Raw genomic sequence first — 14,502 nt, 5'->3', positions numbered from 1 at the left:
TAGGCAGAAATGTTTTACTTATTTTGCTACTATATTAAAGTATGTAACTCATTTAATATAATGTTTTTATTTTTATGAATTTAGATCAAGGTAGTTTTTTGGTTTAAAAAAAAAGCAAAATTGTACAAACAGTAGAGGATCATTTTTTTTTTTTTTTAAATCACAAACTAAGTATGGCTAGAAAGCATTTTCATTTCAGCAAATGCAATTCCAGTTCATTCCACCTCATGTTAACCTCTGGGTAAAGGTGTAACTGTATTTTTAGAAACAAATGTTCTTAATTTTAACTTCCATTGTTGATGATTGTAGACCTGGTCTGATGAACAAATAGATAGACGTTCAAAGGTCGATTAGTCTCAATTAAATTCACATTCTCATGTGTTAAGTACTACTTATCGTGTAAAAATTTAGAAGAAATGAGGAAGCAAAGAACAACGGTAACTGCATATCCTTAACAGTACATATAATAACTCTTGATCTCACATCATCAACTATGAAAACTTCCTTCTATTAACATTTCAAAGCAGCAAGAGCTGGGTTTGATTTTACTCATGATATAGGTCAATATTAAAATGAGAAATGTTCAGGTAAGGTAATTCTCTTACCTGAGAATTAAAACATATGTTGTACCTCTTAGCATCAAATCCTGGGTGGGACTCTGTCCAGCCTTCTTTCATTTATTTCTTAAATCCAACCCACATATGGCTTTTATAAATCTTTCTAGGGTACAAGGGTATAGAGGATACCCTCGCAGGTGGCTCCAAGCCTTCAGTGCCAGAAGAGAATGGCCAGTTCCCTCAGCTGACACTGAGACTTCATGGTAATCTGGTCCCTATCTGCATCCTCAGACTTGGTTCCCAGCACCCCCCTTCCCACTCTGTCCTCCAGACAAACTGTGCTGTTTGTGTACTTGAACACACCGTCATACAATGAACGCTTCTTTTCAAAGTTGTGACTCATTCTGCATCCCTGCTTGGAAATACAATACCCTCTTCATCCTGTTTTTATTAATCCTAATTAAAACTTTCCTTCAAATCTAAGATCAAATTCTATTTCCCTTATGTGCTCTTTTTCAGACATTAATTAGTACTCAGTTTCTTCCCTATAAGTATATAAAAGAGTAGCTTTTTATGTCTAACTTTACAAAATAAGGCAATGCATTCTTTAAGACATGAAGATTTAACTTCTTGTCAGGCTCTGACATATCTCACCTAAAACAAACTGTAGTAGATAGGATACAGGGAAAGACATATTAAGCATGTTCCAAAGTAGCCAGTCATTGCCATTTCCTGACATTCATCTGATAAGAAAATAAGTAGCACAGTGACTTTTGTGCTATTTTCAAAGTTTAATGAAAATATTTTGCATGTTAGTCCAATATAAAGAAAAAGTGAATTTTTGTTAAGACAAAAAGAGCTAAATATTTCATCAGATGAGAAAACGAATACGTGACATACTCTTCCTTCCCTCCTTTCCCTCCATTCCCTCCTTCCTTCCTTCCTTCCTTCTTGCTTAAGAGTTTTAGTGTCAAATATTTGTGAGTCTATTATATTTTATAGTATACAGCTGTTTTTTAGAGATGATCAGATTCTGATTTTATCCTATTGTTTGATATTATAAAATGCTCAAATTATTCAGATTCTCTCTGAACACAGTCATGAATTGTCTCTACTCTCAAACTGTAGCACTTGACCAGAAACCAAAAGGGATGGTTTTTTCAGAGAAAGTGGTCACCTGCCTAAAGAAATTTAGACCAAACTTTGCCATAAACTTAGAATGAAAGGATTACCAAATCTGCTTCCAGGAGGAGATGCTGTTTATAAGAAAGAAGTTAAAGGAAAGGGCAAAATAGAGGTTTTCTAGTATTTTGTCCTTGTTTGATATTGAGGGGGTAGTTTAATGATCATATTGTTTTAAGCACTATGAAAACCCAGGACTTCAGAATAACTTTTGATATGTTGTAGTGTATCCGAAGACACATTACACATCTGAAATAATTTTTTTCAGATTGTTTGCACCACTATTTTGTTATAAATTTTAGCAAGAAATATTTATTGGGCACTGGTGGTTTTCCAGATAGAGTATGGCATTTGTGGAGGTACAAAGAACAGTGCAGGACAGGTGCTGCATTTGTAAACTTCACAGATTGACTAGGTGGAAGGGTGAAAGGCACATAAACAGACAGTCCCTAAGTAACACCGTTTAGATATGTAAGAAGGAGTTGTGGGAGTAAGAGCAGAGCAGGATTTCAATTGAGATAGATGATAGGAAGGGAGAGTGATGGGGAGCAGTGCATGTCCTCCAATTACTTTACTGGCTCCCACAGAACCTAGCTTGGTGCTGAGCTTAGACGAAAGGATGTGTAAATATCAGTGACTGATATTTGATTGAATTAGTCTTTAATTCTTTTTTCATTCAAAATCCCATTTGTTGTCCCTGTTGTCCAAAATTAGAGTGGAAATTAGTATAATTTGCTGAATGTTTTATATTTCGTATGATTTTGCATCAGGTATAATAATGATATATAAAAGGTAAGTCCCTTTAGCCCTCCTAACTTTAGAAACCCTTGAATGAGATTAGGAAGTGATCATCATTTACATTTATTATACTTTGCATATAACAAGATTTAGCTATTAACTCCAATTTACTTCTCATCGCATTCATCAAAGGTGAACTATTTAGAAACTAAAACATCTCTGTCAGTTAGAATTTTAATGAATTAAGGTGAAATGAGACAGTGTTAATTGGCAGTGGTTGCCGCTGGGGAGGTTTCTAGATCTTGTGATACCAGTTCATTTCTCTATCAGGGTTAATTTGTTTGATTTAATTCTAAGGATACGTGGAATATTTCCCCAAACTATTCATATTTATTTTCAGGATAGGAGAGTGGTTTAGTTCTGTTGGATTTGGATTCTCAATTCCATTTGAACTGTATTTAATTTGATTGCTAATAAATTGTCGATTGTAGGCACCACTTACATTATTGACTAGAGACATACACACACACAGCATTATTTAGACTTTGTTTTATTTAAAACGCCTAAAACCTTCTAATAACTGATCATTTTTTCACCAATAATTCTCTTCCTCTCTTCTATTTTCCTCAGATATTAATGAATGTGAAGCTGAGCCTTGCAAAAATGGTGGAATATGCACAGACCTTGTTGCTAACTATTCCTGTGAGTGCCCAGGAGAATTCATGGGAAGAAATTGTCAATACAGTAAGTATTCATATATATATATAAACCTTTATTTGCATAACCTCCATTTATTATGGAATCTGGGCCAAAATCAATAATAATTTGCTTCCAGATTTCATAATGTATTGAAATGGCACATTTCATATTTGTTGTTGTTAATGTTATTAATGTGCATCTATTCTCCAGGATAGGTCTCACTTAGAGCATGATAGGCATAGGAGTGGTTGCCTTGTGGTCTCAAAGGAGGTCAACAGTTCCTCAGAGACCCAAGTACATCTCTCCCATGAATCACATTTTGGCTTTTGAGTTGTGCATATGACCTAATTTTCTCCCAGAGTGGTTACTCTGTTTCAAACAGTAAATTCAGAGCATTCTAACCAGATAACCTTTGTCACAAATAAAAGGTAGAGATTCATGAGGGTTCATGTTGAACTGGCCAACACATCAGTAAGAGTTTTACATGCTATTTATTTGTCTTCTTGAAAGCCTAAGACAGTAGGGTCTTGAGATGATGGATCAGATTATAGGATAATAATTTGCCTGAAATGTTTACAAAGAGGCACAAAGCACCCCACCTTCTCCAAAACAAATGAAAAACCTAGGGAGAGGTAGTAACAGGATTATAGTCAGTAAGAGGAGACCAGAATTGGGCACAAATTCACGCTAACAAGAACAATAGTCATGTAGCTTAATAATTGTTGGGCACTTATAGAAACTTCATAGTGCTACTACTTTGATGTATATAATACTATTAGAACATCATAACATTATGCAAATTCAAAAGGCAAATGCAGATAAGAATTCAGACACAGAAACTGAGACACATAGGCTATGTGGTTTGCCGGGTTCTCACAGTTAGTGACAGAACCAGGACTGGAAGGAATCTAGAACCAGGTCTTGTGATTCCCAGTTCAGTGTATTTTCCTCTAAACCGAGAATGATATCTCTTTGGATAGAGCTGAGCAAGATAAACTTGAAAGCACCCTCCACCTCCACTTTGTCTCTTACATACACACACACACACACACACACACACACACTCTCTCTCTCTCTCTCTCTCTCTCTCTTTAGCCAGAGTAACAATTTTATTTCTCACTTTCCCTCTCTTTCTTCCTCCTTGACAATGGTAATTTATCAAATAAAACAAGGAAAATTATTGAAGAATTTATTTGGGTTATGTATATAAACAAAATGATGATCTGGAGATTCTCATTACCCTAGTCCGGAAAAACTTCATTAAAATAATGAAATTGTGAATATCAAAGAAATACCTTGGATGGGGGAAAATATTTCTAAGCTTAAAAATAATTTGAGAAGGACATGGAGCATGAGTTAATAAAGGAAGCTTCAGACATGGATGAATGGAAGGAAAGGACAGTATGAGTAAGCAGGTTGATCATACAACTGGATGACCAATAGCCACCCAATCGACAAACCTAGCAACCTTCCTATAAAGCATTTAACTGACCACGCACTAAGTTAACTTAAATTCAGTTTCAACTGGTCCTTGGCCCACCCAGGCCCAGCTCTTGCATCTTTTTTCTTTTGGTTCATGGGACCTGAATATGGCTGCCTAGTCAGCCTTTGCCCCCTGTACTGACCAAGGAGCAATTAGACAGCCAGTTGGTTTCCTACCTATTGAAAATGGAAGGAGACCTTGATGTGAGCTAGAAATTGAAACCAATGACTAAAGCCTATTCATCCCTCCATCGGAGATTTTACTGAGGTCACCACATCCGAAAATACCCTTGAAAAGAAAGAAACCTGATAGGTTAGGAAGGATGTACTGAAATAGACTTTGAACTTAATGGCCATTAGTTTGCATCTAGTGTCTTTGCTATTGCGTTTAATGAAATTCTTTGTTTTTCTCTGACTTGGTTTTATATTTGTAAAATATTTATATGTAAATCCAGACTGCTCTCTGAACATGCATGTGATAGTGAGGTGCCTCCCTTAACCTATCGTATGCTCTGACATTCTACCGTTCCCTCTGTTCATCTCTGTGCCCTGACAGATATCGGAACAGGTCACCTAAGGTACACTCTAAAATATGTTCCTCTTGGGATATTTGTTTTTATTGTATTGATTTATAAGAGTATGTAATAAATTAAGGATTCTGATTCTTCCCATTGTCTAGGTTTCTGAGGCTATGGTTTTACTTTTTTTCTGTGGCTTTTTAGAATGTTTAGAAAATCCACAGTAAGAAAGTGCATCTTGCCACAGTGATGATTTAGTGATATGCATTGAGAACGTAGAACATTCACGCACTACATGGCATATAGAAGCACCTGCAGGTTACAGGTAATGCTAGCTCCCAGCTGATTGAGTTTAGGATCTTAGGAGTTGACATTACATAGGTTATAACCAATTTGCGTACTTCCACTCTGAGGTAAGATTGATGAACTTTCTTCAGGCTTTGTATGCTCTCCCACAGGGGTCCACTAGGTCAGCTTACACCTGCAATAATGGGAGAGAAGCCATTTGTTTCAGCAGATATTTCATGTGAGAGAGGGAAAGGAGAATGATGGAGACTAACTGCTGGGGGGTTAGAGGACACCCATACCGAAGTATCGTTATCCTTGTGTTCACATTCAAGCTGTCATTCTAATTTGGGGCTGCTGCACTTATATTTGCCTCACTTGTGCCACTTCTTTCTTATTTGTACTGATGGGTTAATTAAGTTTTAGTATATTTTGCAATGGGGTTATGCAAATGGATTTGAAATAAGAGAGGTAGACGGGGATCTGTTTCTCATTTTAGGCCATTTCTACATGCAGACATCTTGATAGTTTATCTGAGATCACTTATTTATTTCTCACTCATTTCAAATAATCAACAGACATATGAATGCTATGATCTGACCAACTACTACTACTAATGAGCCTTGAAAATATAAAAGTGGTAATTTTGGAGGGTGCTTTTTTCAGGGTGTAGACAGACTGATCTTGATATCTCTCTACTTATCATCAAAAGATTTGTTTTTCTCAGATCTTAACCTTTTCTCTGCATTTTTCTCATATTTACCATACCTTCAATTTTAATCAATTTATTATTACTACCTTTATCAGGGTAATTAAATGAAATATTTTTAATATTAATGATATTCTACATTTTAAAAACCTAAGTATATTTATTCATTTTCAATTAAACCATTAAAGGTAAGATGTTTATGCTGAGATGCTACTTTAATATTATTTTTTTAATTATGTGACTTCTTTATAATGTATGTCTTTAATTAATATAGCTATTAAGTACTTTTACTTTGTAAGGAATAAATTTATATTTAACCCTATCTATTATAACACAATGCCTAACTATGTGGTAATAATTATTATACCTATCAATCACCTATTAAACATTTTCAGTAACAATATAATTAGTTCAGATGTTAACAACAAATGTTTTAATACTTGGCAAGGGATCTGCCTGTAATTTTCACACTAATTATTTCCTAATTAATATTTACAGGTGAGTTAAGGCAATAATACATTTGATTTATATAATTTCAGTTTAGATTTCCATATACGGTTCATACAACTTATCATTGACTCTGAGAAATCTCAGTTATTTTTTAGTTTTATTCTTCATTTTCTATTACAGGGGATTTAAGTTTGATTATTTTTTATTTTAATTGAAGTTACTTTTGATTGATACGTGAAAATCGTTTAGATGTTTCCATAATATCTATTACAGTATTACAGATACTCTTCTAATTTAAGTTCTAATTTATATTCCTTTGTCACTTTTAAATGATGTAAGTTCAAGTGTTCAGATAGCCATTTTCATAAACAGCTTGAAAGGACAATGGTGATGAACTGGAGTGAGAAACCTATATATCAACCATTTAGTAAAATACCTAGGTCAATACATTTTGTAAAAAAGCAAATAATTGCATAAATAAATAAGTAGACACAAGGATTTTGAGTTATCTAAAAAGTTAAATCTAGTTTAGTCCCCTTTTTCTTTTGTTATAATTTCGTGAAATTTAAAATTTTTAAACAACTGCCTATCTTTAGTAATTGACTGTGTGTATTGAGAACAAAATGTGGAGAAGTCAGCTTTAATGCCTTGCATGCCATGTTTTACAAGTACATAAATTTAGGAAATCCAGTGGCATTAACATAATTTTTAATAAACAAATATTGTTAATTCAACCAAAACCTTTATAGGAGATAGGAGTTGCTTTAGTTTTTGAAAAATATGACATTATAACATACTTCTGAACCACAAACACCTAAGTTCATTTCTTTATGTTTTCATGTTTACAATTATTGTAAGCTGTCACTGTTATTTGATCAAGTACTTTAGTGAATGATGAATAGGAACTAACAGTGGAAAAATAATTTCAGTATTTTCTTCTCTAATATAGATGGTCAGAGATTATAATTTTATCCTATCTAACACTAAATTTCTACTCTGCTATATCCAGCTATGACATAGATCCAAAAGCAAAATATAAGAGATTCTGATTAAAATAAAGAGTTTTAAAAATAAAAGGTGTTTATAAGGAAGTAAAGATGAGAATTAAGACGTAAATTTAATAAGAAAATTGTGTTAAGTCCAGTATTAAAACATACTGAATGCATATAATTATGTGTTCAATAAATAAACTAGCCACAAATATTTATTGAGTTTTTCTTAACTATGTACAGAATTTTCAGAACATGTATTAATGAATTAATTCATTCACCAAATTGGATCCAACACTAGCCACCCCCTAGAGCTGGGGCGACAATGGCAGTTAAATTCAGTTCCTATTCTCATGGAGTATAGAGATTAGTGGGAGAGAAAAACAGGAATTACACAATGTCTAGTTACAAAACATGATAAGTGCCATGAACGAAAAGAAGAGGGAGCCATGACAGGGGTGCCTGTTCTGTTTCGGGGAGTTTAAGGAAGTAACATTTGAACTGAGGCCAGAAGCACATATAGTAGGTACCAAACAGAGGGCAGGCTATGGAGATGAAAATTTTACAAGAAGGACAATATGCTCAAGGGTAAACAGACCCTTTGTCCTTAAGAATCTTAATATTAAGTGGATGAGCTCTGATTGCTGTATGATAATCATATGATGAGGTTTTCAGAATGATCACTTACCTTTTAGGCTTTGACAATATGGGGTCAAGACTAGTTGATGGCAAGCATATTTATATATTAATAATCCATCTCATAAACTATCTTTTATGCATCTACAAGGAATTTTTAAAACACCAAAATAGACTTTAACTTTTGCAAATGTAACAAGACATCAAAAAAAACAAAGAAAAATAATCATGAATGCTAATTCTAGTTTTATTCCAGTTAAAAAATAGCTGCTCTGTTTTAGAATTTTGAAATGGTAATTTGCAACAATTTTTGTCTTTGAATGCATTGCCTAATATCAATGTAAGATTACTTTCCTTGAATACATAGGATAGGAATTAATCCAGAACTCCAATAGGACAGGAGAAGGACAGCTTACCTCAGGCTGTCACCTTTTGTGAACATAAAAAAAAGAAAGAAAGAAATCGACTGTGGGTTGATGAAAGTTTTATATTCAGGATTAATTGTATGATGTTAATCCAATATACACAAGATTTAAAAATCTACCCATAAATATATAGAGATATAAGTGGAAATGACCATAACTATAAATACTTGAGTATAGATAATTATTTTAACTTAATTTCTCACATTCTTTTTAAAGACATGACAATAAGTACAAAAAACCCAGAATACTGTGCAAGAATATCAATAGCCCTCAAGGAAAGAAGTGATTCCAACATTACTGCAGGATGAAGTCTTTGCAACAATAAACACAAAAAATTGACTCAATGACAAAACCGAATTGGATTTTCTGTGTCTGACACGGAAGTTCCATCTTCAATCAGTTGCCTCTGGGTATATTTTTCCAAATGTTGCCCAACAGTTTTGTTCAGACATATCACACTTTGAAAGTTCACCTGTTGTACGTTAAAGTGATAATCTAAAAGGAAAGACAGAAAAAATATCTGCAGAATGCTCAAATAGACCCCCTAGGACTTACTAGATACATCTAACAAATTGAATCAGGTTCTTATTAACTGTATTTTGTATTTGATTACAAATAATTACTGAAACATTCAGTAAGACCTTCTTGTTTTTCAAATTATGTAACATTCCCATTATGTACTAAACTGCATGTGTCCAGGGATTAAAATTTAGTTTGGCATTTATTCTCCAGGCTAAAACTCATTTTAATATATCCTACCTGTCTCAGAAACCAAGTAAGGTAAAATATGCAGAGATCAGGAGAGTTTGGGAACAGGATAACTTGATTTCATGTTCATAACATTTAGAATGGTAGTGTATGATTGAGAAATGTTGTATTTTTCTCAAACTGTAAATATCAGTCTTTTCAACCATCACCCCATCCTCACCCTTGAAAAAAAATAAAGGTAGAACTCAAATAAAATATTACACTACAGAAAACCAAAAATCTCTCTATAAGGAAACTACTAGAAGAGAAGTCACCCTAGGACTTGAAAGTTGAAACATGGTTAAAATGTAATTTGTGGGCTAGTCATTATTCTTTACATGTGTTGCCATGGCATTTTTGGGTACTTAGGTGAAATTTTGGGTCTGAATATCAAAGTGAGGCTGAAATCGTTGTTTCATAATGGGGAAATTACAAGCACAAACCACTGTGGTTTCTGCTTTTATCAGAGTCACTGAACAGCAGAGATAAATAATGCTTTTCTCAAATAGGAGAAAGAAAAGAACATAGATGGTTTCTGATCTTTTACCAGATGTGCACAGTTTTCCAGGATTTCCTGAAATCCCAAGGGTTTCAAATAGTAGCAGTAAAATTTTACTGGCACCCAAGGAGCTGAGTTGGGCGGGACACCAATCCCAGCATGCCCCTGGCTGCAGTTGTCAGCTACATAAGCAGACTTGGAAGTGATAGCTTCCAGCAGCATGTAACACAAAGAGCCTCGTACATGTGTTGAGTTTCATCTTCAAAGCATTCTTCTTCACCTGAAGGAGAAGGGCCCAACAGATTTCTTTCCTGCATAGGCATATTGAATTATAGGTGCAATTGGCACATCCTGGTAAGCTAGGACAGCTAGTTATTAAAATGCGGGTGATAACTCAGGGAAGCATAGGTCACAAAGACTCAGATTCAAGAATCAGATGAGAATGGTGAAGTGGTAAGATGGAATGTTAGTGCCAACTGAGATATTAAAAAGAATAAAGAATATAAGATTACTAAAGATAGAATTTAAGATAAAGAAGTTCTATCTGCAAAAGGACAAAAAATAAAAGAGTAATTAGAGTAATTGAGAATCAAGACTTAGAGAGGGCAAAGAAAATAGTGTTTCCAAAACAGGAGCTTGTCAAGGAAATGGATACCTAAGAAAAGACTTTTTAACTTGGATCCTGAAATCATTATTAGCCCTTAAATAATTGTGGTGGGTGGTAAAGAGAATGCCAGATTGCAGCTCTTCCAGATCAAGCAGGTGCTGAGGAAGAAATAATAGCCACAGACCACTCCTCCCAGATTATAGTGCGCTGGACTTTGAACATATCTTAAAACTCAAAGAGCCATTAAGGTGGTCAAGGACCTAAAAATATATTTCATAATAGTTACCTTAACAGCTTTATCTGGTCAATAATACACATTCTTTTTAGAGCTCTAAAGGGAATGGACACATAAAGTATCCAACTTAAAAATAAATTGAACTTGAGGAATATGGTTCTATAAAAAGAAGTAGAGTCAGAGCAAAGTCAGTAAATTCAGTACTAAAATTCAAGGAAAACAGGAGCAGGGACAGAAAATAAACTATTCTGACAGGAAAAATGGACAGAACTATAGTTATAATAAGGGAGCTTATAAATACTCAGCACTATTATCTAACTACAAAACACTGAAGAATTAAAACCGCACCTCTTAGCTCCAAGAAATCCGAGGATATTTGTGGTGGTATGTTCAAAATAAAATTCACCTTATATTTTTTTGGTACACTCAGGCAGACACACAACTTTTTGAATATGCATAAAACGACTATTTCATTTATAAATGTTGCCTCATATCCACTCAGCAGTCACTTAATAATGCCTTTTCCTTTCCCATTAGAATTATTCTTGGATTCTACCACTGTTAATAGTTTTCAGTATAACAAAACATGAGCACTTTCCTACAGAGATTAATATAAAGGATGTTCTCAGTCCCACCCCCTTAAGTGCTTAATGCAGAGTTTTTGACCAAGGGTACAGGATCTTCGGGGATGGATAGAATTCAGGGTGTCTGTGGTTTTTGATGAGAAAACAAAAATCGTATATTTATTTTTACTAATGGCTCCCTGAAACTTAGAATTTCTATCCATTACAAATGTAGGCAACAATGAATCTTCGCATTAGCAATACCAATGACTTTGTCACTAATAGAAATCACAGATATTTTCATACCACATTATACTTGTTGTACATAGCTGAAAATACCATTTACCGTTTTCACTATAAGAAATTATAGTAGTCCTGCCACCACCTCTGTTATTGAATGTGTTAATAGATGAGCACACGTATTATTGTATCACACATTTTAAAATATTTTGGTAATTACTTTGTACTTCTGTCTATTTCATTTTATGAACTCAAAAGCATTATGCTGAGAAGGGCCTCTAGGCTTTACAAAACTGATAGAAATATCCATAGTGCAGAAAAGGTTCAGAATCCTGAGTTATTGGCTTATTGGTGTCAAAAGATATTTTTTCCTCCTGGATAATATGGATGAAGCTTTTGGAAATAAAAGCTATTAATGATCCATTTTCATTGAATGTCCATTTCTAGGCTTGCTTCTGAGTTTTGTTCTCTAGCTCCATGTATAAAAAATATAAGCAAAATAGCAGAAGATGATACTGTTAAGCCACATTTTTGTCACTGTGTTTACAGGTGTTTTAATAGCAGGGTTGAGTTTTTACTGAACCCATTGTTGCTTCTCACCAACAATGCAGGTTTAGAAAGTTTGTAACCCTATAGAGAATTGATGTATTCTGCGTTAGATATGGATACTAACCCATATTTAAAAGACGAGAGAAAAGAGATAAACTAAAGAATATCCCTCCCATCCAAGGGCTACAGTCTGAAGTTGAGCACATTCTGCTTTTTACCAGGATCTTTTAAATTTTCTCAAAACCAATTATAATCTGTGTAAAATTTTATAATCAATTTAGTTATTTGGGTTGCCAGTGACATATACACAGTTGCTTTAAAAGAATGCAACTTGTGTATGAGTTAACCAAAAATTGCTAGTGGTCCAGAATCACAGCATCAAGTACAAAGTAAATGTGGATTGCTCATTACATGAGAGAAGAAAAAAGAAAGCCAATCTATTAAGTTATACTTTTAGTTGATGTTCACATCAGTTTTAAAGCATCAGGGTATTGTCACTAAATGCATAATTAAGTCTATTTTCGAATTTAGTTCTTATTTCATAGTTTACAGGTACCTAGAGTTATTTTAAGCAGTGTACGCTTCCAAGACTCATGTGATTCTATCATATACTTGGACTTCTTTCTTTATGGAGGATAAGTTTGCACAGATCTGTGAGGGCTGGACTGGAATAAAAAGGTGGAAATGACTGGACATCTAACAACCTAGATCTTTTGCAACAGGACTATGAAAATAGCATGATGCTAGATGCTGAGACAACTATCAAAATATATAACACAAGGTCATTGACATTAAAACATTTGAAATATTGCTCTGATATACTTTTTCTGGCTTTTTTTATTTGATTATAGGAAAAATATACCCACTCAATTTACTTCATTAAGAGGGCTATTTTCAAGACTACATGTGAACCAAAACTATAAAGAAGGCTTATGTACTACTTGGGCCTCTGTCTTGCTTTCTCGTTATGTCTTTATTCCTGTTTCCAGGTCACATAGATTCTCATAGAATTTTTGCTTTTCCCTATTTTTAATTCTCTTTCCTTCTTTGCATGAATAATGAATTTCAATTTATTGAATATTCCTCAATTACAACAGTATTTTTACCTGGGGTAGCTTCTTTTAATGAATAATAAATAGTGCTATGGATTGCACATGAAAAGGTTACTTATAACACAAAAAAGCAATAAGCTTACAATTGTATCTGAGAAGGAAAAACAATTCATTTAGTGTCTCTTAACTCTTCTTCCTAGCATAGCAAAATACCAGCTTTTTATACACATTTAACCCTTTGAGCAGTCAGGTGGATTTTATCATAGGAGCCTAAGTGAGTTCATTCATTATGCAGAACACTACGAAAGTCCCCACAGAAGTATTAACTGTGTCCTGGTGTTTTGTCTAGTCATAAAAAGTAAAACAATTTTTTTTATATTCTGGGGATTATGGCACTGTTGCCTGAAAATATTATACAGTAATATATAAAATTCTGTGCAATGAAATGGATAAGCCAATATAAAAGAAAAAAAATTTTTTTTCATTTTCCCAGTCTGATAATAAGCCCTCAGATTTTGGTTTCTAATATGACCTGGAAGAGAGAATTTTATAGTTCTGGTTTAACTGTATCAATTGTAGAATTGCCTAATACCAGTAATATGGGAATAAGGAATTGTCCAAAAAAATTAAAACATGCACCCCTAAAAGAAAAAATAAACATTCATCATATACATTTCCTCATTTCCACAATTCTAAAATGTATGCCTTTATACTAACATCTCTGAATTTGGGATGCATCTTAAAATCATTGATAGAGAAGAGGAGAGAAGATGGCGGAAGAGTAAGACGCGGAGATCACCTTCCTTCCCACAGATACAGTAGAAATACATCTACACGTGGAACTGCTCCTACAGAACACCCACTGAACGCTGGCAGAAAACGTCCGACCTCCAAAAAGGCAAGAAACTCCCCCCGTACTTGGGTAGGGCAAAAGAAAAAAGAAATAACAGAGACAAAAGAATAGGGACGGCACCTGCACCAGTGGGAGGGAGCTGTGAAGGAGGAAAGATTGCCACGCACTAGGAAGCCCCTTCGCGGGCAGAGACTGCGGGTGGCAGAGGGGGGAAGCTTCGGAGCCACGGAGGAGAGCGCAGCCACAGGGGTGCAGAGGGCAAAGCGGAGAGGCTCCCGCACGGAGGAGCGGTGCCGACCAGCACTCACCAGCCCAAGAGGCTTGTCTGCTCCCCCGCCGGGGCGGGCGGGGGCTGGGAGCTGAGGCTCGGGCTTCGGTCGGATCGCAGGGAGAGGACTGGGATTGGCGGCGTGAACACAGCCTGAAGGGGTTAGTGCACCACAGCTAGCCGGGAGGGAGTCCGGGAAAAAGTCTGCAGCTGCCGAAG

At 34.9% G+C, this 14,502-nt stretch overlaps 1 protein-coding gene across 2 annotated transcripts in view; it reads left to right on the top strand.

The window, feature by feature from the left end:
* The window catches only part of EDIL3 (EGF like repeats and discoidin domains 3), a 440,701-nt gene that overhangs the window by 239,200 nt on the left and 186,999 nt on the right, over positions 1-14,502 (top strand). For both annotated transcript variants that reach the window (XM_068535611.1, XM_068535613.1), the window contains one exon: positions 3,108-3,221. In XM_068535611.1, coding sequence (XP_068391712.1) covers positions 3,108-3,221 — 114 coding nt within the window. The remainder of the gene's footprint in view (positions 1-3,107; positions 3,222-14,502) is intronic.

The sequence above is a fragment of the Eschrichtius robustus genome, chromosome 2 (genome assembly GCF_028021215.1).
Source record: "Eschrichtius robustus isolate mEscRob2 chromosome 2, mEscRob2.pri, whole genome shotgun sequence".
In the NCBI taxonomy this organism is placed as follows: domain Eukaryota; kingdom Metazoa; phylum Chordata; class Mammalia; order Artiodactyla; family Eschrichtiidae; genus Eschrichtius; species Eschrichtius robustus.
The sequence above is the reverse complement of the archived record's forward strand: the minus strand, read 5'-3'. Positions and strand labels throughout refer to the sequence as shown.